General features: G+C 34.7%; 2 protein-coding genes across 7 annotated transcripts in view; both read left to right on the top strand.

The window, feature by feature from the left end:
- Nucleotides 1–23,746, top strand: part of IPO11 (importin 11) — a 65,235-nt gene extending 41,489 nt beyond the window's left edge. For 4 of the 6 annotated variants that reach the window (XM_058169678.1, XM_058169675.1, XM_058169674.1 and 1 more), the window contains 8 exons: nucleotides 52–131; nucleotides 1,672–1,752; nucleotides 3,771–3,866; nucleotides 4,717–4,830; nucleotides 6,107–6,228; nucleotides 19,505–19,600; nucleotides 19,937–20,021; nucleotides 22,701–23,746. In XM_058169678.1, coding sequence (XP_058025661.1) covers nucleotides 52–131; nucleotides 1,672–1,752; nucleotides 3,771–3,866; nucleotides 4,717–4,830; nucleotides 6,107–6,228; nucleotides 19,505–19,600; nucleotides 19,937–20,021; nucleotides 22,701–22,865 — 839 coding nt within the window. In that variant the 3' untranslated portion in view covers nucleotides 22,866–23,746. Of the gene's footprint in view, nucleotides 1–51; nucleotides 132–1,671; nucleotides 1,753–3,770; nucleotides 3,867–4,716; nucleotides 4,831–6,106; nucleotides 6,229–11,103; nucleotides 11,505–19,504; nucleotides 19,601–19,936; nucleotides 20,022–22,700 lie in introns of those variants that run through there. The other 2 variants (XR_009153513.1, XM_058169677.1) reach the window with 2 other exon arrangements.
- On the top strand, nucleotides 11,651–19,509 carry LRRC70 (leucine rich repeat containing 70). The gene is made up of 2 exons (XM_058169686.1): nucleotides 11,651–14,747; nucleotides 15,879–19,509. The coding sequence occupies exon 2, from the start codon at nucleotides 15,917–15,919 to the stop codon at nucleotides 17,753–17,755; it is 1,839 nt and encodes a 612-aa protein (XP_058025669.1). The 5' UTR covers nucleotides 11,651–14,747; nucleotides 15,879–15,916; the 3' UTR covers nucleotides 17,756–19,509.
- Nucleotides 23,747–23,863: the final 117 nt, after the last annotated feature.

The following is a 23,863-nucleotide window of genomic DNA, read 5'->3' as shown; positions in this document are numbered from 1 at the left end:
TGGTACTTACTGCAGTAGAAATGCTAAAATCATCTGATGCTCATTTTCTAGAATTAAGTTCAGAAAACCTCCGAATTTGCTTTAAGATCATCAATGCTTATCTTTTTTTATCTTCAACTGAATTTCTTCAGGTATGTATTAAATCAAATTCAATATTAGGTATTTCATGAAGCTTGCATTTTCTTGAGTTAATCTTTTGTCCATCTATGAATAATTAGTTTATAATTAATTAGCTCTACTTTTTTATTGTGTGCCTTTTGGGAACAAGATGAGAAATAACATTGGGCAATATTTTATGGTAAAAATATGATAGAGAATAGATGTCATTTTATTCCTTATGACATCCAACTCCTATTTTTCCCAAATTCCACCCTTTGGTGGTTAATTACAGCAGCAACTTTTTTTTTTACAGCTGTACTTTGCATGACTAAATGGCTTATTTAGCAGATCTGTAGCCAATCCTATATGTTGGAGAGCAAATCAAATGGGATCTGCTTCCCTTAACAGTTCTTTATTCAAAATACAAAGTACTCCTTGGCTTATGACTGGTTTCTTAGCAACCATTAAAATTATGACAGACCTCCTCATAGCTACTTACAAGCCTTAGACTATCTGTAGATGCATTTTGAATACAGACTTGAGATACGCATGTGATTTAAAAAACAATCAGTAGAAAAGGGAAACATGTTAGTTATATATATAATCAGTTATATAATTAAATTTCTGGGGACTAATTATCACAGTCAATTAATATCCTTTTTTGTATTATTACTATAGTTAACTTGAAAGTGGAATTTTTATTATTAAGATTTCTGTATCTTCAGTTGCAGCATCCTTGGTATTTGGATTTGTTTCTTCCTTTTATTATGGTACACTGTCTCTTAAGAGTCAGTTAAATGTTTTGGCATCATTGGCTTTTCAAAGTATCGTAGTAGTTCATAATGACCACCGGTTTTATGATTGAATGACTTCCAGGTTCATAAACTAGCTTCATTTAGCTAGATTACAAGTGAAATATAAGGCTTTTAATCTACTTCATTTTTGTATGCAATTTATTGTAAGTGCTAATGACAGTCACATGTACTCACCTTCCTCCAATGTAAAAGCTGAATTAAAGTCATTTTAATAATTATAATAGAACTTCTTGCTATCTTACTGTTGCTTCTATATGCCTCATTGCCTGTCCTGTTAGCTTTATTAGAATAGATGAGACAAATTAGAATTCAGTTGACTGAAATTTTATGTCCTCCTTCCCTGAGCCTTTGCCTTTTTGGAAAAGTTGTTTCTGGAAATCATTGTGTTCTAGCAATAACCAGTTGACACAGAGGGATGCAATTGAAGAGATAATGAATGAATTGTCCTTCAGTGAGTTTATATGCAACAATGCATAAGCCTAATTTTATTGTATCCACCTGTTACAGACAAAGAAATGTTGGAGGAGGAACATTTTAAAAATAATTCTTTTAAAGCAAATGAAAGTAAACATTATATTATAAGATTGTGTTGGATATTAAAGCTAGAAGACAAAACAGCTTAAGCTACTATAAAATGATATTAAAATTATAATTATTGATTTAATAAATGTGCATCTTTGACAATTAGTATGTCATGACTTACAATAATTTTTATAAGCAAATTGACAATAGAATTATACATTAATTTTTATTCTAGATCTATTCATCTGATCTCTGCAGATCATTTTGTGAGATCTTAAAAGATGTAACTACTGAAGGTCAGGTTCAAGTGCTGAAGGTAAATAAATGTCCTAATTTATTGTTGGGATGTTCTAATGTGTAGAATATTTTTAAATTAAATGCATTTGTAAACTTGTCATTGCTTGCATTTCATTATCTGTTATTAAATAAGCATTACAGATTTTGTAAAATGGTACATATGTTGATACTCCTTACTCAATTAACTCTACTTCTTAGTCAAATTAAATTATTATTACTAAATTATATTTATTTGTTTGTTTATATCCTGCCTTTATTATTTTCATAAATAACTCAAGGTGGCAAACATACGTAATCTTCGTCCTATTTTCCATCCAACAACAAATCTGTGAAATTGGTTGGGCTGAGAATGATTGACCCAAAGTCATCCACCTGGCTTTCATGCTTAAAGCAAAACTAGAACTCACAGTCTCCTAAGTGTTGTTGGACTGTGAAATTGAAAATAAATGAACACTTCTGATGAATATTACACTTTCTTCACTCCCCATCAAATTTATTAAATAAATATGGTTTATAAATAAAGTACTTAAAAGTCACTTTACCATCTATATCTTGTCCTTCAAAATAATATACGATAGTTTGAAATAGTTTGTGTACTGAAACAATTTAATTTCAAAATCAAGGTAATAGGAAAAGATTTATTGTGGAGTGAAACTTTTCAAGACAATTCCATAGAAACAAATGTGCAATTGAAGAATAGAAAGAGCTTCAGATCCAAAAGTTGAAGGCAAAGAAATGAAGAGAGTATTTCAGGGCTGTCTAACTCCCGTCCCACGGGCCAGATGCGTCATGTGCTGGTCATGTCCACGCCCAGTTTAGTGAAGGGGGAAAAAGTCCCAATATGTTACATGCCATGATCGTCAGCCATGACGACGTGAGTTTGACACCCTTGGAGTATATAAAAGCAAAACTTGTAGACAACCTTGCTTTTCAGGAAGTTGGCATTTTGAATAAGAAAGCAAAAATCTAGAAGATTTTAATTATATATCTTAGATTAACCGTATCATTTAAAAACCTCTCTCTTCATAAAATACATAAAGGCATTGATGACATTTTAGAAACAATTATAGTTTCATGCTGTTCACTATTGCTGAAGCTGTTCTGTTTTTGTTGTTACCAAGTTGTAATTTTTTTCAACTTTTTCAGGAAAATAAAAGTAATACAGAACATACAATTATTGTTTGGCATATACTGTATAGTTTTGTTTAGATGCTTAAGATTCTGACTGAAGTTTTATCCTGAATTCTAGAGATACATATAAAGTGGAATGTTGGATAAATTTTTCATGGGAATATCAGCAAGCAGTTTTCAGGAATTTCAGGATGTCAAGGATGTCAAACATCCTTTTTGAATCTTTCTTTATTAAAAAGGAGATATTTACTTTGTCTCACTTTTGAAAATTAGGGAGAGACAAGTTTTCATTTAACATTGTTATCTGAACTTAATGTTTTGTCTGAATAATGCCACACACCACTTGTTATAACCTCACTGACATCATTGCAGCAGTCTGTCTTTTTATCTTTATATTTGTGGTGGGAGCGGATTGCTTCCCATGAAGTGATCCTAAAGTATATACACACCAATGACATTCAACCCATCTGTCTTTTGTTTTAAGGCATCAAAAATGAGTATTGCTCATCTCTCTCTCCACTTTAAGAAAGCCAGATTTTTTTGGTTCTAGTATAACAGCATTCAGTTTGGTAAATGGGAACAGGAGACAAAGCTCAACATAGTTGTTGAAAAAATATCAATATGTTCAAATGAACAAAAGCATAATACAGAACATTAGGGAATACCAAATTTATAAGCTAGACAAGGAAATGAAAAGAATGATCAAGGAAAGTAATAGCAAATTACTCCAATAGTGTTGCCAATAATACAGCTTGGTTATGTTTATCTAGTCACCAGAAGTCAAGCTTAGCTCAAGTGTATCAGTATTGTTTTATGCCATATATATTATAGTGTACTAAGCATTTTCTTCTCTGTCGATTGAAACAGGAGACTATTTGAACAATTAATTTGATTAATATCTTTTAGGTTGTAGAAAACGTATTCAAAGTGAATCCAGTGCTGGGCCCTGAAATGTTTCAACCTCTTTTGCCATCTGTGATTCGTGGAATTGTACAGGGAGAGGTAAGGGCTTCATAGCCATAATATGTTCCTTAGTTAAAAATTTAAAAAAATGAGGAACTACTGAAAAATGCTTCCTATATAAATTTATATTCAGTATTAATTACTGCTAACTTCATTTCTTTTCTCTTAATATGATAAGTTTCAGTATTTATGGTAGTTTATAGAATGGCTCTGTATACAGGTATCATAAGAATACTTTTTTATTACTTTTAAAATCAGAGTGAAATATGTAGTGCAAATTTATAGAACTAGTGTATTGCCATTTCTAGATCTTTTAAAAAGTTTTCTTACTTCAAATATCTGGTATTTGATAATGGGAAGTGTTACAATAACAACATTTAACACTTTTTTATCCACTTGTATCACTTCACGATACTGTTTCATAAAATCTTTGCACTGAAGAGTGTTGCCATTGAGAATAACAACAATGAGCTAGTTAATAGCACATTTTAAAGCAAATCCCTACAACTCACAGATAACTATAATGTATAAAAAAACTTGTTTTTAAAGAATTGTTGTAAAATCTTTGGCTCCTTTGCTCACTTATTGAACTCAGTGGTATTTATTTTGACAGGCATTCATAGAATTGTTATTGTAAATCCTTGGAAAGGATGAAAGACAGAGAAATAATAAAATTCATTCCTTCTTTATATTCTCATAGGTACTTATTTGAGGTTTTCTCATATGGTTGCACCTTACAAACGCCCATGTACAGTAAATATACAGTGCTGTAAAATTGATAATGCAGTAGGATCCATGGAATGCCCTTATTTAATCAGTCCAGCATGTTTTTATCATGTTCATACTTTCTCACTGACAAGAAAGCTAAAATGAACTGTTTATATTTCAGAGATACCCAGTTGAGATGTCAACTTACCTGGGAGTCATTGGTAGAATCTTGTTGCAAAATAAAAGTTTTTTCTCATTGCTCCTAAACCAGATGGCTTGTGAGTTTAACCAAGAAGTAAGTGATTTATATTTTATGCATTATGTCTTTTGAAAGACATAAATTGACCAACATTTAAATTATTCCTGTCAGAGCATTTTTTTTCTTGGCACTGGAAGTCTTTTTTTTTCAGTATAGTGAATTTGAGCTAATATTTAGCTTGTTAATTGAAGTTAGAGCAGTTTTGAACAGATCAATTTATTATCTTCACTGATTCATTTTCTTCTTCTTTTGGTCACTTTTTAAACATTTGTTGCCTTAGTCATAAATATGATACATTACTTTCTCTTTTCTCTTTCTCTTTCTCTTTCTCTTTCTCTTTCTCTTTCTCTTTCTTTCTTTCTTTCTTTCTTTCTCTTTTCTCTTTTGCACTTTTGCACTTTTCACTTTTTATTCTTTTTTTAAGTTTAATTTATATTACAACTATACCTACGCTGACCTGTACTAGTTCTGTTGTTATTACTTCTTCTATGTTATCATTTATGTAGTTCATATCAGCTGTTTCCTTTATATTTGCTATTGTTATCTGAATTTCTTTTATAATTTTACTATGTTTTGGGGCCTTCCATTTGCTACTAATATTGGTATCTGTATTCCTTCTTTTATATGTTCATAAGTAATTACTTATGAAGTAATTTGTTTATTGTGCCTCAAATTTTCATTCTGTTATACATGGACAGCTATCTTTTAAATATCCACCTTTTTTAAAAAAATCACATTTTTCCAGTTTGTATTTCCTAGTGGGCTTATATTAATTGAATATATTAAAAAATTATCTCAAAGCAGTCATTTTCTGTGAAATGTTTAGTCATTAAATAATAATGAACTAGTTAATTTATTTAATGTTTCTATCCAGGGAAATTCACTTTATTCAGCAAGGATAATTTAGAAGATAAATCCTGCTTAGCAATTATGATTAAAGAAATAGCATCAGATATCAGGCTTTTCTATTAAGAGATCTCAAAAATAATTTTAGAAGAGATTATGGTAATGTGTAGCTTCAAAAATATATACTTCATGAAATGTATGTTGACACATTTTTATTTTGAATTTAGATTTCTTATGTAGTTTATTTTCACATATGCCATACATAGTTTTGTCCCCAGCTGTATGCATGTTTTATTTATAGTGTGCAAAATTATTGTTTTGTATTTTGGAATCCAAGTTAGTTGATTATTTTGTTGGCAGAATAACAAAAACTCTAAAATATAAAATTATATTTTCTCATTGTATTGCAAATAGCTAGGTTGTTTATCTTGCTTATGAATGAAATTTTTACTTTGTTTTTCTCTAGCCAGACCATCTCCTTGGTCACATAATTGAAATGTGGGTTGATCGCATGGATAATATAACGCAGCCAGAGAGAAGAAAGCTTTCAGCTTTGGCTCTGCTTTCACTACTGCCATCAGACAACAGGTAAGCAACATTTTAGATTTATTGGCTACAAAATACAGTGAGCAGTCAGCCTTGTCAATGTGCAACTTTCATTTTTGAATTTTCTTTGATTCAAATCCTCACAAATTTGTTCCCATATAAGCTTGAATATACATTATTTTAGGTTCATATATAAAAAGTTATTTGCCCAGTGCTTTGGCTTCTGGCTCCTGACTGATAGTGATATATGAATGTTCTAGTTTCATCATCTTTTTTGTTGACCATAGGAATAAACAGTTAAACAAGTTAATACAAAACAAATTGAAAACTACTGAAACTCCATAGAGATTATGGATGCTTCTGTTGAGCTTTAGAAAAATAACTTCTTAACTATGAAAGTCATTTTGATTATTGTAGTACAGGTAATCTTCAAGTTATGAATGTAATGGAGCCTGCCAAGTACATTTGTAGCTCAAGGATCATAGGAGTAAATCATGTAACTTGAACGTGATCACTCCCTGCTTTCGCCCAGGCATTCTGTGATGACCCAGGGCACGGCATGGCACAGAGATAATACAAACAGCTGGCAGTTCAAACTGCCCCTTTATTGCTCCAAAGCTCCCCAAATGCTCCCACATTTGTGGCAAGTCCCAGGGTTGAGTGAGAACAAACCCCCACACAAACCTCAAGCAGCCTCTGGCTGCAATTAGTCCAGCCCCGCTGTCTGCACCAAGGCTTCACAGCAATAAATCCCAAATGTATTTGGCATAACAAGAGCCAAGCAATGAGTTCGGGGAACAAAAGATCCAGATAATTAGTCCAAAATGCCAACAAGGAATGCAAGGACTCTTGGAAAGTTCAAACATCGGCACATAATACTTCAGGAACGTAGAGTTTGTTCCTGGCAAATGCCCCTCCCCACAGCATCTCTTTAAGTCTCATTCCCCACGTGTGCCTGGTGAAACTGGGCAGGGCACTCTCCTTGCATATGGCCTGCTCTGTCTGCACTGATCAAGCCTTCTCTGCATTCTCTGAGCCCTTGCATTAGGAAGGGGTGCTTCTTGCTCCTCGTCTGAGCTCCATGTTTGCAGGCCTTACTAATTCTGAACAGCTTTTCCTGAGCTGACTCTGCCCTTCCCCAGTTTCCTCCATGGCCAACGGAGCTACCCTGTCACTCGCTGTCAGTCCTTGTTCCAACTCATCTTCCACCACAGATTCAGACTCTTGACAGGGGCATGACACATTCACTAATCGAATGCGCAGATTGTTAAATGCACAAGGTACCTCAGGGTGGGGAAGGCCATGGGGGCCTTGTGATGGAACAGGCTACCCAAAGCCTCCCCAACCCACTGAGATATCTCCTGCTTCCCCCCTCCCATCCTGCTTTGCCAGACTCGCTTACCTTGCAAAGATCTGTCTCCTCTCTGCTGCTGTTTCTTTGCCTTTGAGACAGAGGCAAGCAGGACGATTTCACTCCCAGTGTCCAGTTGGCTTAAAATGTTTTTCATGCCGAAAGTGAAATGTTCAGGGGTGTGTGATCTCGCATGACTTCAGGCACCAATTCTCTGCAAAAGCATATGAATACCTGAAGTCGTGCGAGATCACAGCTTCCAAAACATTTCACTCCCAGTGTGAAAAGCATTTGGAAGCCAACCAGACTTTGCTCAACACGATTTTGCTCCCAGGATCTGATCAGCTTGCAAATGCTTTTCACCCCAAGACTGAAATGTTCTGGGGGCTATGATCTTGCGTGACTTCAGGCACCAATTCTCTGCAAATGCAAATGAGTGCCTGAAGTCACGCAAGATCGTGGCAAGATCATTTCACTCTAAGTGTGAAAAGCATTTGCAAGCCGATCGGACTCTGGGAGCAAAATCGTCCTGCTGTCCTCTCCCTCAAAGGCAAAGAAACTATGGCAGCGAGGAGACAGAACTTTGCAAGGTGAGTCTGGTATGACAGGATGGGAGGGGAGAAGTAGTTGTGGAGAGCTGGGGGTGCGTGGGAATAGGGTGAATGTTGCAGTGCCTCTATGGTCATTCGTAAGAGCGGATGACTGCCGTGATGCTGCAACATTTGTAATTTTGGGACTTTGTTGTAAACACTTGGGGGGTGTTATCACATAATTTCAAAAGGTCACTAAGTGAACTGTCATAACTCAAACATTACCTGTATTGGATAATACCAGTAATAGAGTTGAACCCAGATACATCACCTTTTTCATCCATAAACATGTTTCCACATTCTGGTGGAAATAAAGGAAATATATTTTTGCTCAAGAGATTTTCCCATTCTTCCAGATCAGAATGTTGTAGGGCTTAAGCAGTACTAAAGAAGAGGCAAGTCCGGTAAGAAAAGATTGTAAATAAAAAATAAATAAAATTAAGAGTTTCATGACTAAGGATTAATATATTTAGTATTTTTTCTGAGAAGGCCTTAGATTCAACTGAAGAAGACAGCTGCATTCCAGGGCTGGCAGGCAGAATAGTGGCATTTGGGGAGCTATTTAAGGATTCTCTTCATATCCTCAGACTATACAGATTGAATAGTAGTTACAAGATTTGGTCAATTAAACCCATAGTTTAATTTACTAGATCTATATAAACAATGGCAATTGATACAAATAAGCAAACTGATAAGCCAAAAAAAAGTTTAATAAATGTTTAATTTCTTTCTTTTTTTTAATTTAGAAAATGTTTATGCTTTGAACTTAATTAATATCTCTGGGTGACTTAGAAAAATATAGTAAAATAAAGCTTCATAAAAAAACATGAAACATTTAAAAGAGTTGATATTAAGTATTAAATATTATTTCATTTCCCTGAGCTTAATGCATGCTTCTCAGTCTATTGTTGCTGCACTTTCTCCAAAGTCATCATGATGACTCCCTGTAGTGAGATATCTAATATCCTAGAAGAGGGAAAGAACATTCAAAACTATCTTGGTATAACGCAGAACTGCACTCATAGTAACAAAATAAAACTTAATAGAGAAGTCACTTGCTTAGGGAACAGAAATTAAATGTTTGGGTATAGAAGGTGGAGGTGGGAATATCTGTTGGTAATGACACTTCAGAAGCAAAATCTCAGAATAGCAGTTGATTGCAAACTGAATATGACTGCCATCAGCGTAATATGACTGCCAGAAAGGCAAATGAAGTTTTGGACTGCATCAACATAATAATTTACAACTCACAGGAAGTAATTGTTGGTCACGCCCCATTTCAATTACTGTATCCAATTTTGGAGGCCACACTACAATCAGAATTCAGAGAAAATTGGAACAACCACAGAGATTTTTCAAGGATGACTCCACAACAAGGATGATCAGCAGATTAGAAAATTATCACCGAAAAGAGGATGAATGATCTAGTTATGTTTAGCCTTTTAAAAAGTCAGCTGAGAGGAAATACAATAGCACTTTTCAAATATCAGAAATGATTTCAAGAGAATGAAGTGAAGATTATGTTCTCTCTTATTCCAGAATCGCTGGAATAATTAACTTAACCATAGGAGGTAAAGTCTGACTAAATGCTAAAAAAGACTTCCTAATTTTAAGAGTGTTTCACAATCCCCATGATGCAGTCAAGTGAAGTCTCTGTTTAATATTGGATTGCTATTCTGATTAAATTTGATTCTGGATCTAATGCCTAATTGGTCATTTTTCTATGTCTTTATTGCCTAAGTACCATATTTTTCGCTACATAAGACACACTTTTTTGCCCCCAAAAGTGGTTGGAAATGTCTGTGCGTCTTATCGAGTAAATAGTGTGTCACAGACTGGGCACAGTGGTTTGCTATACCTGGGGGGGGGGGGTTGCAGCGGCAAACGGCAGCAGTTGCTCGGCGGTTGGATCGGCCTCCCAGAATACCACTGATCACCTGTTCCAGGCAGCGGGGATCACTGCCGCCATTTGCCACTGCTGCCAGTAGCTGCTGCCGCACCAACCCCCTCCCCCTCAGGTACGCTGCCATTGCTGCCTCCTCTGTGTCTGCTGCCTCTGCCAGGGAACGCTGGAGCCTTCGCATCCCAGAAGACCACCGATCAGCTGTTCCAAGCGGTGGGAATTGGTGGCACTGTTCACCACTGCTCAGTGAAAGTTGTAGTGTTCCCCGGCGGAGGCAGCAGACACGGAGGAGGCAGCAAGGGCAGCATACCTGGGTAAGGGTTGGTGCGGCAACAGTAGTGAATGGTGGCAGCAACAGCTGCTTGGTGGTTGGATTGGCCTGCTGGAATACTGCCGATCAGCTATTCCAGGCTGCGGGGATTGTTGCTCCAGAATTCCCCAGCAGAGGCAGAAGACATGGAAGAGGCAGCAATGGCAGGGTTTCTGGTCAGCTAGCCTGCTGATCAGTGGGGTTACGGGAGGCCGGGATCTAGCCATGACTCAGCTGACCAGTGGTGGGCACATTGGAGTGAAGCCCTGATGAGCCACGTGCTGAAGCTGACCAGGCTGTTTGCTGTTTGCTGCAAGGACGTTAGCCAGATGAATACCGGATGGTGGTCAGAGGGGCGTGGACCAGCTCCCCCTATAAAAGACACTGGGAGGCAGAGGCCCCCAGCGCTGACTTTACACCCAAACGTGGACAGAACTCAATGAGTGCCAAGGCTCCGGCCTGAATAAACCTGGTTTCTGTTACACAGTTCCAGAGTGCCTTTGCTTCTGTTTGTTCCAGGTACGGGCTTTGGATCTTTGAAATACAGTGCTAAGCCCCGTCTCTTCTGTTTCTTTTCCACAGTGCAGGAGTCAATAGGCAGAGCTGGCACATGAGAGGACACCTATTTGTGGCCCTCTCAGGCTCCGCTTCCTGCCATCACTACACTGCTGCTCTATATTCCTTGATGGTCTCAGCTACAGTGCTTTCATAACAATAAAGGACACATTACTGACAGTTCTTTCACTACTGTATTTTCTTGCAGAAAATACTACGGTACCTCCTCATGTTACGTACAAGGATATCAAAGCAGAAAACACCAGCATATAAAATTCCTTTTAAATTGGAAGTAGTAAAATATGCTCAGGATTATGGAAACAGAGCAGTGGAGAGACATTTTGGGCCACCTCCAACTGAAAAAACGATGAGAGTGGAGGAAACAGGTGGATCAGCTGCAAAAAATAGATAAAAGTAAGCACACTTTTCGTGGGCATGCTGCAAAGTGGCCACAGTTAGACATGGACAGGAAAGAATGGATCACGCGTCACCAGAATAATGGCTTCTCGGTTTCTACAAAAACAATAATATATGAAGCCAAATGCATTGCTGTAGAGAAAGGCATTCAGGATTTTACTGGATCACCATCGGGGTGCTACAGATTTATGAGGCGATATGGCCTTGCTATGCGCACCAAAATTAGAATTGCGCAAAAAATGCCCAAAGAAAATGAATTTAAGATTCTGTTTTTTCATAAATTTGTAATCGATGCTAGGAAGAAAAATGATTTTGAAATTGGCCAGATTGGGAATATGGATGAAGTCCCTCTAACCTTTTATGTGCCATCTAATAAAGCTGTTGATATGAAAGGTGCCAAAACCATAACCGTGGAAACCTCAGGACATGAGAAAACGCATTTACACGGTTTTGTTGTCCTGTGCAGATGGCACCAAATTGCCACCGAATTTTCAAAAGGAAGACCTTTCCACAAGTGATTTCACAAGGAGTGGTTGTGCATGTTCATGAGAAAGGATGGATGAATGAAAATGGAATGAATATGGGTTGAAAAAGTGTCGTCCAAACATCCTGGAGGGCTTCTGAAAAAAACTGCTTTATTAGTGCTCTACCAGTTTAAAGCACATATTAGCGAAACTACAAAAAAGAGATTTAAAGAAATGAAAACTCATGTAGCTGTAATTCCTGGAGGTTTTACCAGCCAGTTGCAACATCTTGACGACCACAAGTCTTTATGCGAGAAGAGTGGAACAAATGGATGACTGCTGGTAATCATAATCTGACACCTACTGGATGAATGAAGAGGCCCCCTATCATTCAAGTTTGTGAATGAGTTAAAACATCATGGCACTCAGTGAAGGATGAAATCGTTGTACGGTCATTCAAAAATTGTGGCAGTAGCAATGCCTTAGATGGAACTGAAGATGGTATCATATATGAAGATAGCGAAGAAAGTGATATCAGTGATTGTGTCAGCGTTCCAGAAAAACCTCTGCTCCAATTAAAAACTCTGAGGCAAGCATTTTCTCAAAGTTTCATTTATCAGAGTAGTATACTGGCACATATTGGGAAAACCCAAATCTGAGAGTTCCGGGCTTTCCCTCAGTAAATCAACCCCCCCCCCCCAAATCATCCACTCACTCATCAGTCGATCACATGCTCCAATCACCATCCATCCCATCCTTCTCCAGATGCAGGCTCGTCCTGACCTTGACCGAAGGGAAGAATGCTATTTTGTCTAAATACAAACCCTCAATTAAATCCCCCCCTCCTACTTTCCCACACATGAGAAGGTGGCAGCTTGGAAGCTTCCAGCCTAATATAGCTTACAAAACTGACAGATTGTGAGCAACTGAGCTTCATAAATTCTGACACTAGCGATGATGAGTTCTTGGGGTTTCCAGAAAAGTAGAAGAGTGCTTGAATCTTAAAGTCTCTCCTCATTTGTTAATGACAGTGACGATGGTTTTTAATACCACTATTCGCTTTATATGGCTGATATATTGTTCTGCTATATTGTATTAAATATATTAGTACACTATTTGGGACAGAATCTTTTTTCTTGTTTTCCTCCTCTAAAGCTAGGTGCATCTTATAGTGCTAAAAATATGGTATGTCCCAACCAGAATATTTATATTTCCTAAATCCTAAAATCCTATTCCTGGCCCATATTTAGCTTTAGATTGTTTTTCCACATCTAGTGCCATTTCCAATTCTTTACTGCTTGGGCCATTCCGAAATCCTGAATTTATCCGACTCCAAATTACAGGAAAGGATTCTGATCAACATATTGGTAACATGTTCCTGATCTGTGAATGAGCCTTCATATAGATACAAAATAACACAAAGGAAAGGGAAAGCCTTGCTAGATTCCTTTGGAAAACTCCTAGGAGGTTTAGATGTGTCTTAATACCTTTTATATTGGTGGAAAAGTGGCACCTAGTAACCAAATCTTCTGATAAAACAACATAGTAAATTATATTAAACATGCTAGATAGTTAGACCATTAAGATACCACGATCAACAATACCCATACATCCAGGAATATCAGGAAGATTTTATTTCCCTTGTCTTTCTCTGCGTAATAAGCATCTGTCAGAGCAGTCACAGCCATTTTTGCTCTACATCCAGATGGAAAAACATCAAGAGCATTTGGAAAGGCAACCATTATGTTCAGTTTCAATAAAAATGAATTATTGACATCAGGCATTTGTTAAAATTGTCAACCAAAGATGATTTCTTAAGCTAGCACCTCCTTTCAGAAGATGGGACTCTTTATAAATGAAATAATTCATTGAGTGATAATTGACTGGATCAGGCCAATTAGAGGATCTTTTTTGTCTTATTGTAGCACAATGCTTCCTCTTCAAAAAGAACTTTGAGAAATCAGATGTCTTATCTATTCACCAACATTTGTTAGGACTACTTTATATTCAAAAACAGCACCAGTCGGAGATCAGTACAGCTAACATTGTGGAGCTTTAAGCAATTAACTTCTGAAGTTATTTGGTTCTTTTGCTCTGGAGGAAACACATTAGAGACAGCTTTGATAGTTTTCCTTTATAGTTAAGTTGGCATGCTTTTCTTAGTGGAAAATTCTGTCTCCTTCTGAAGCAATATAATTATTTTCTGCATGCCTTGGGAGTGCTTTTTGCTGTGCCCTCATGAAGTGGACACTTATTTATTTTTACTTCATTCTCCCTTGCTGTGAAAAAACAAATGCAGCAGGCGAAGTATATGGAAAAGTGGAAAACCTCTATGGTTTATAATGCTGTCATATTGGCTAAATAGAAGGTGTGCTGCCTGGCTCAAGGGAAGAAAAAGCAAAAATAGACTTTTACAAAGAAATCTGGTGGCAGTGAAGCAAAGCCAAGGATATGTGGCCACAGATTAGCAACTGATTCTTTTATAACTATTATTTTTGCTACCTATGACCATTTCTTCTATGTGCATTCACGCATTCTGCATGGACCATAACATTTGCGTTAGTAGTAGTTTGATTTTTTTGGGGGGTGGGAACACTTTCTAAGTTTGAATACAGTGAAATATTTCTTTCTCTGCTTATAAGAAATTGCTTTCACCATTTGCAAATACCTTACATATTTAATTGCTGTTATATTTGCTTCAACCTATTCAGTAGTTGGGGAAGAAAAATATATCAAGTTTAGTTTTAAGTTAGAGATTTTTTTTCCATCTGCATTTCAGAACTGTAGATAAAATGACTTCCTGTCTCTCAGTTTCCTGTATCCATGGTAACTTGATTTCAGCCAGTCATTGTAGAGGAGCCGATGGGAAGAGTAGTATTTCCTGTAGGAACAATTGCAGGACTGGTAGGCAAAGTGAGAAATTTCAACAGAAGGGAAACATTTAACTGACAAAATGAGCTTCATATTCTGGGTGAGAATTTTAATATATTTTAAACATAGAATAGTAGAAATGTTGTTAATATAAGCTATGTGCAGCTATGAAGAATGAATCATTAAAGGTTGAAGAATATAATTTATAACCTAAAACATAACTTATCTGACAATTTTGTAACAGAACTTTTACATTGTGTTTAAATAATGCAAACATTTAATTTTATCATTAACAATCTTCAAATACGATAAATGTAAATTTAATTTAAACTATAAACGATACAATAAAATATAGTAAAGGTAGTCCTTGACTTACAACAGTTTGTTCAGTGACTTTTCAAGTTAAAATGGCACTGAAAAAAGTGACTGCAGTGTGTCAGGGTCATGTGATCACCTTTTGTGACCTTCTGACAAGCAAAGTCAATGGGGAAGCTAAATTCCCTTAACAACCAAGTTACTAACTGAACAGCTGCAGTGATTCACATAATAAATGTGGCAAGAAAGGTCGTAAAATGGGGCAAAACTCAACTAACTAATGGCTCACTTAGCATTTTGAGACCATTTAAATTTTGATCTCAATTGCTTATTTTTATTTATTTATTTATTTATTTTGTCACAACAGTATATATAAGCATTGACATGTAACAACTATATAATATATAAGCATATATGTGAGCATAAGTATGTAATAACTATATTAATTAGATATAATGAAAGGAAATAATAGGACAGGAACAGTAGGCACGTTTGTGTTCTTATGCACGCCCCTTACAGACTTCTTAAGAATGGGGTGAGGTCAATGGTAGACAGTTTTTGGTTAAAGCTTTGGGATTTTGAGAAGAGACCACAGAGTCAGTTAGTGAGTTCCAAGTGTTAATAACTCTGTTACAGAAGTAATATTTTCTGCAATCAAGATTGAAGTGGTTTACATTGAGTTTAAATCTATTGTTTGCTCTTGTATTGTTGCGATTGAAGCTGAAGTAGTCTTCAACAGGAAGGACATTGCAATAGATGATTAGATAAATTGATGATTAGATAAATAGAAAAATTGTAATCATAAATTGAAGACTACCTATAAAGCACTTCTAAATAATTGTTCAAGTAATACTGATAAAAGTAATGAGCTATGAGAATTTTGAATAAGCATTTTTTAAACTTTTTTCCCTGATAGCGCAGTCAAAGGTGACTTGGAGAGTCAAAGCCTGAGATATGTATCAACTTCATCACTTTGAGTCATTTCGACATATTTTCAATTGTCTTCTGCTGATGATGATCCAAAAGAATATATTTTGTTGTCCATCAGTTTGCCAGCAGTGTATAGGCAGACAAGTTGACTGTCGTAATTCAAGTCTTTCTTTTATTCCAAACAATTTTTCACAGAATACTTTATATCTGTACTTAAGTGGCAACAATATATCACATGTAAATCCCAATGCACTGATAAGCCTCCAGCAGCTTGTTGTACTACACTTGGACAATTCTGGCATTGTATACGTATATCCAAATATATTTGCTGAATTGAAAAAATTATGGTACCTACAGCTGAATAATAATCATATAAAATATTTGTATCCTGGAACATTTGAAGGACTTTCAAATCTTCATTCTTTATATCTTCAGAATAATGAGATTGACTTTGTTTCCGAAGGATTATTTGGTAACCTCACTTCCGTTCATTATCTAATGCTGCAAAACAATCACCTCAGAATCCTTGGTAGCCGCATTTTCTTTGGCATGATTAATCTTCGAATTCTGAACCTAGCAAACAATAAGATTTCACAAATATCAGACAGAGCATTCCAGCACCTTTATAATCTTACAGGCTTGCACCTCGAAGGAAATAATTTAACATGTGTGCCATCCACAGCATTTCTACTACTTAGGAAACTTCAAAAACTTTCATTGTCACAAAACCCTGTTGGGTCAATTCCTCCTTTTGCATTTAAAGGACTTAGCAAGCTTGAATATCTATTTTTAAAAAGTGCAAAAATAAACACTATTAATCCAAATGGATTTTCAGGGCTAGTCAATCTTAAAAAGCTAGTTTTGAGTGATAATAATTTAGTAAAAATCAGTTCCCATACTTTCTCATTGTTGGATCGTTTGAAGTTTTTGCATCTTGACAGAAACAAAATAATTGATATTTCAGGTAATACTTTTGAAGGAATAGGATCGTCTTTGAAAATACTTGATCTATCTTTCAATAATCTTACATTTTTACAGCCAATAGTATTCAAGCCTTTGATTTCTTTAACTCACTTACAGGCAAATTACAATTCTTGGGATTGTAGCTGTAAATTACACAGATTGATGAATTGGCTAGCTGCTTCTTCTATATCCGTGAAACTCCTTTGCCAAAGTCCTTCCAGTCTGCATGGAAGGTATATGAATTATGCTAGTTTGCATTTGTTCAACAATTGTTTCAACAGTACAAGCCTTGAAATTTTCAAGAACAGTAAAGCTGCAGGAATCCAGCAGAGCTTTACTACTTCATTAATGGCACAGAATATGTACCTCACAAGGAATACAGTTAAAGAACAGTTGAACTTTAATGCAAATGCAGTTACATCATTGATAAAAGCATCTTATACACCTGCTTATCAAAATCTCAATGAAGAAAATTCTAGTAGGAAGTCAAAACAAGAACAAATAGCAACACAGAAGATACCTGCTAATTTGACGACGAAAGAAAATAAAGTATTATCTCCGGAAGCTGTTTCTGTATCATTTAAAACACCACTAATTTGTTCACAGCAGGTAGAGAAACTAAAGCAGGCTTTTGACATTTTATTAATCTTTTTCATTTTTGCCTGTGCTATGATCTTCTTTTTATTTTACAAAATCATTAAATTGAAACAGAAGTACAATGTGCAAAAGAACTCTGACAATGCAATAGAATACTATGGCTTTTATCAGGCTGGTAGTTACAATGTTACCGTATCTCAGAACCCATTGGGAAGTTCTGAATTGGATCCTGTTGAACTTTCTAAATCAACGGCCCTTGAAAACCAAGCACAGGTTATCTTATTTGAACATTCAACACTGTAATACATTCATCACACTTTTTCTTTTCATGTGTATAGAAGGCAACAGTAGATGACTTTTGTAAATGGCAAGTTTAACTACTGATGTTAGGCTGGAAGGTTAAAATGCAGCTGATGTTTTTTCTACCTTTACATTTTGTTCTAATTTTAATATCTGCATTTTATTGATTGTAACTATATTTTATCTATAATTACTCAATTTTAATTGATCTGTCTGTAGCAATTATTAATCATTAATGTTATTTATGTTCAGCATTCTGCATAAATTTGATATTAGATGTTATGTTAAAAAGAACAGTTTTTTTTAATGGTTCATTACTATATTGATAAATTCCTAGAAATAATTTCTTTTATTTCATATTATCATCTGTTTGAACACCATCATAAAGCTCTGCAATATTTGTTGGATAAGACAGCTTTTATTATGAAATTATTGTGCAAAAAATTATATTATCAGGAATAATAAAACAGTATTTAGAAGAATATTTATTTATTCTGGTCTCAATCCTCATTTCCCTCTGATAAAAGCACTTTGCATTCCAATAAAAGTACTTTGCATATTGGAGGTTTTTGGTTTGTTTTTTTTAAATAGCCCATAGGAGGCAGCAGCAGATTTTATCAACCTCCTCCCATATAATTTTTGTTGCCCTTTAAAAAATTTGGTGGAGACCAAATTGTATAGGGTATATGGGCTCTTTGGTACTGTCTGAGCTTGGTTGTTTTCTTGCAGACATTTTATTACTCAACTAAGTAACAACTTCAGTTCTAAAAGGGAAGTTTGCTATCTGTTAGTATACAAGCGACTTGCCCTATCAGTGTGGTATATGAGTGTACAGTAGTGTATGGTATCAGAACTGTAGAAAGCAGGAGGAATAAAGAGAAAAGAGATTTAGTTTCAATTTCAGTTTCTTTCAAAGCATATGCTTCTTTGACTCAAAGAAGGAAAAAATCTAGATGTGGTGCATGGGGTAATTATAATGTTCCAGGAACTCTACTTTAAAAAAAAAACAGCAATGTGTATACATCTACTAATGATGCAAAGCAAGCGTCATTTTTATATACTAATACCTTATGGTCCTATATAGTTGTAGTTATGAATTTTTAGAAAAGAAAAATGATCCATGTTGCGTTTCATTGATTTAAAAGTGTGCTATTATTCCAAGAAGAAGAAAATTAAGGTAAATTGGAAAGATAAAGAACATCCAGGAGTCATAGAGAGATGATGAATAACTGCCTAATGCTGGTAAATGTTGCTGTGTTACATGGTTTGAATTTTAATATTCCTGAGTATTGCAAGTTCTGCTGTCAAAATGGAATATATATTTGAGACTAGGGAAGTCCTTAGCTTTATGGATTATATAGGGAATTGTTGAGCAGGGTCCCATCTCATTGCTTAAACAAAAAACATGTTATTAAACATACATATGCCAGTGTGACTAGATTGTCAAGATAGATTGTGCTACACGTGTTACAAGGAAATAATTGCAGCCTTTTTTATTCTTAGATTGTAGTCTATTTAGCTAGCACGTGCGCTCGCTCTATCTCTGAATTGCAACTGTTTTCCATGTAGAATCTATAATACTGGTTGTTACACAATATTCTGAAACCAAGATATTCTTAGCTTTGGGATAAATGTGAGTGATCTGCTAAACATTAAACAAAGAAAAGAAAACTGAAAAGATTTAGTAAAAGTGATGCTAAACTTATTTTCTATTTAACTAAACAATTTAAATAATTTCCATGTCTTTTCTAGTATTGTCCAAGATAAATTTTGTGGTATCATAAATATTTCAGTTGAAGGGTTGCATGATGTTATGACTGAAGATATAGAAACAAGAACATTCAAAGAGTAAGTAGAACTTTACTTTGCATGTGCATACTGCAGTGAAGCTACCAAATAAATAACTCATTTTAGCTTAGTTTGTCACTAGAGGGAGTAGATGCAGTTTGATATTCTTATGTGGAAATATTATAAATGTGATTATATATTACTCTTAGATTGGCTCATAAAGATAGATAATATTTTAAATGCATTTTCAAGATTTTCATTTCAAGTTTTTATTATTGTTCACTTTTCACAATACTCTTCATGCATACTTCTGTAGAACACCATACATTTATACAATTCCTTAAAATCCTTCTTAGGATGATTGGAAATCTAATAAAAAAAATTTCATTTTTTTAGTTGCATGTTGATGTCTAGTTTTGAAGAACCAAAAGTGATAGAAGAAGAAGAGCCACCCACAGAACAGGACAAAAGAAAAAAGATGGTATAGTCAAATTCTTAATTATATTAATTAATCTTCAGCAATCTGTAAGCTAACTTTTTCTTCCTCCCAGATGTGTTCCTCCATGACAAAAAATATCTCCATGTGAAGCCCATAAAGAAGATTTTTTCCCTAATTATTCAAAATGCTACTTAAAGCATTCTTCATAGGACCTTATAAAAATCTGTGATAATACAATACTTGCCTCCAGGCTTACAGTCTAAAAATCATTAGACAGCAAAACATGTGTGATGGTAAAGGCAAGATAAAAGCAAGCTCAGCACAGATACTGAGAATTCAATAATAACCAACTGGGCTGGAAGCAGCTCAATAGATTAATGAAGAGGTGGTTGCCGGGTGCCAGTTGAAAGAGGGCCAAGATAGTTCTTGCCAAGACAGTGGTATTACTTTCTTTTCAGTTTACAAATTGTATAAACTCAGGTATCAAATGTACTTCTTTCTTCACATCATTAAAAATGAGTGATTTTAGCTAAATCAGGTCTTTAATTTGGGACATTTTATATCTACCAATATTTTTAAAAAGAAACCTATATTATTAGCTTCAAATAAAATATTAGATATTCTGTAAAAAGTGATGGCTATCTAGAAATATTTTAGAGAAGCTGATAATTACAAAATTGCTGACAGTGAATAAATTAATCTGACAGAAAAAAGTGGCTTCTTATTGTTGCCTAAGGAGATTTGATGCTATTAATAATTTGACAGTTAAACTGTACATAATGTGTTATCCCTTTATATGTCTTTGTTCAAATAACAATACTATGGCAGGCATACAGCACTGAATTGTTAAAATAATTTGCAAGGAGAAAAGTGGAGAATTTAGCAAGCTGTACAGTAATTCTTCAATGCTCTTCAAGAATCGTATTATCAGAGAGTTCACTTACACCATAGAAGTATAAATGGAAGACATTAACAATATCCATTGACAGCAAGATGAACATAATTCAGTTTTTTTCATCCATAAAGGTTCATGGAAGAAAAGTTCAAAGACTGCTAACTATTTCAATATCCCAATACTAATTTGAGAATGTGAGAATATAAACCAATATATCTGAAGGCACTGATTTAAGTGGGAATGTAGAGTAAAGTAAAAAGCCAGAAATTAAAAACATTCTTTGAATAGGAAAGTTCCAATATATGAAATTAAAAGCAACTCTACTTTTCTCCTAAGGATTATTCTTGTTATAATACAATTTTACATTATATAGTTTCATTTAAATATATATTACTCTTTTCATTGGCAATATAGTGATTTCATTTCTGTATTACTCAGTGTTCATTTAGTCTCAGACAAATATAGAATACTGTTTGCTGCATTAATACATTTTGGTTTTCAATCCTGCTGTAAATCTTGAGACTGAGCTGTATATAATTTTATTTTATTTATTATATACTTTCATTAAAGATACAACTTTAAAACTCAACATTAGGGCTTACAATATTATTGACAGGGACTCTGTCTATTTTTATTTTATTTTTTATTTGAATTTATATCCTGCCCTTCTCCGAAGACTCAGGGCGGCTTACACTGTATTAAGCAATAGTCTTCATCTATTTGTATATTATATACAAAGTCAACTTTATTGCCCCCAACAATCTGGGTCCTCATTTTACCTACCTTATAAAGGATGGAAGGCTGAGTCAACCTTGGGCCTGGTGGGACTTGAGCTTGCAGTAATTGCAAACAGCTCTGTTAATAACAGACAGACTTAGTCTGCTGAGCCACCAGAGGCTCAATTTCAATTCTTCGTTCATGCCGCAAATTTCACCATAAATTTCTCAGAAAATTTTGCAGTAGAATATGGGGGTAAGGTGTTGCCTGGTTTTGTTTTTTGCTTTTGGTTAAAGATGACTTTCTGATAACGGTGGAGCAGTATGTTTTTGCTCATTTCTCATAGAAAATTGGATACATACCTGAGGTCTTGATGTTATTAGCAAATAAGTTGCCTACTTATATGTTGTCAAAAAAAGAGTAATTACAGAGAGGGGGGCACTGTTTTACTGACAAATTATATTTATGAATATCCAAATGTAGAAATATAGTAAGTTAAATTGGCATTCATCGTATCACTGTAAGAAGATGATAACCTGCATATGAAAATTTTCAGTTTGCTATCTAGATATACTTGTTCATGGGCTAAATAAAAATGTCATTTTCCTTCCTTACAGTTTTGTTGTGTTTTTAAAACAAATTAAGCATGGATAACTCTTTGAGGACTGCTGCCTCAAAGGGCACAAGTTTTCCTATAACTTATTCTTTTAACAGCATTACTAAGAAGGAATTTTCTGTAAAATATATAGTATCATAAAGCTTACACATAATGTTATATTTACCTTTTCTATGTGAGTAAAACATCTCAAATGTTTATCAGTCTGTTGGGCTTTTAACATCTGTCTTGAATAACTAAAGACAAAAACACAGATATGAAGTTCACAGTACATAATTAGGTTATACAATAGGCACTGAATCTAAGTGTATTCATTTCAATTGATGAAGTAGCAGAAATTTTCTTTTCAAGGATTTAACCGGTAGAATATGTTTTCAGTGTAAGCAGTACAGGAAACAAAAGCCCTTTTCACTGCCATTAAGATTATAAGACTGATTATTACAGGTTTGCCTGTTTTGTTAAATTATATATTTTTCTTATCTTTATCCTGCAGCTTGCACTAAAGGATCCAGTACACTCTGTGTCACTGCAGCAATTTGTATATGAGAAACTAAAAGCACAGCAGGAATTGCTGGGAGAACAAAGCTTTCAAGCTCTTATGGAAACTGTAGATACAGAAATAGTTGCTCAACTACAAGACTTCTTACAAGGATTCTGAATAAATGGAGATAAAATCTGTATCTTCAACATAGAGGCAAACTGAGCAGCTTTCCATCTCATTACAAAATCAGCTTAAATAGAGAGTTTCTGTTGGAAATTAAGAGATGGTCCAGCTTTTTTTAATTGAAATCCAATTGAGATAATATATACTATTTCTGATAGTTTTACTGTCTCTTTCCCACATACCATAACCTATAACTGAAAAACTTGCAAAAACGGATTCTGTAAAAATAGGTTTTTAATTTACCATTAGTGGAATGATGATGACTTTGAACTCAGAATCATGAATTCTTCTCAATAATAATATCTACACATATTTTTCTGTAAGGATATTAGCTTGCTTAGCTTGCCTTATACTATTGCTATTAAAACTGCAATAAAACATTAGATTTAAAATTAAATTTTATAGTAGGAAAGGATATCAAACATACATATGCTCCACCAAGCAATTCAGCTGTATAAATAGTATTACTGTGATTTCCTCTATGGGGAGTTGAATACTAGTCTTTTGCATGAAAAGGAGTAATGAAGTCATTCTGCTCTTTTAAAATTATTTTGTTGAACCGTTTACAAGAAATTAATTTGGTTTGATTTGATTTTAGATCCAAGAATTGTTTTGATCAATGCTTTTTTCCTTTGATAACCCAGGATGAATTTACAATATGATTTGAATAGAATTTTTATTGTATAAAGATGTTCTCTTCATAGGGTTAAGAATAGTGAACCCTGTACTATTTTTATGTCTTTCTGAATTATTGTAGGATAATGCCTAGGGCTAAAATATTAAAATTTTCAGAAGAGAACATAAAGGTCAGGGAGGCGGGTTGAAAAAGATTTTGAGTTGAAATATTGTAAAAAATAAAATAAAAATGAATAAAATATGTAACGTTTCTCTCCATATGTTCCCTGTCACATTTCACATTTTCTCTCATGTCTTCTATTTTAAGGAGAGGCACTTCTTTAAATTTTTTGGCAAGACTTCTTATGCTGTCTAAA

This window comes from Ahaetulla prasina, chromosome 2 (genome assembly GCF_028640845.1).
Source record: "Ahaetulla prasina isolate Xishuangbanna chromosome 2, ASM2864084v1, whole genome shotgun sequence".
NCBI lineage: Eukaryota > Metazoa > Chordata > Lepidosauria > Squamata > Colubridae > Ahaetulla > Ahaetulla prasina.
Note: the sequence above shows the minus strand (reverse complement) of the source record. Positions and strands in the feature narration are given on the sequence as shown.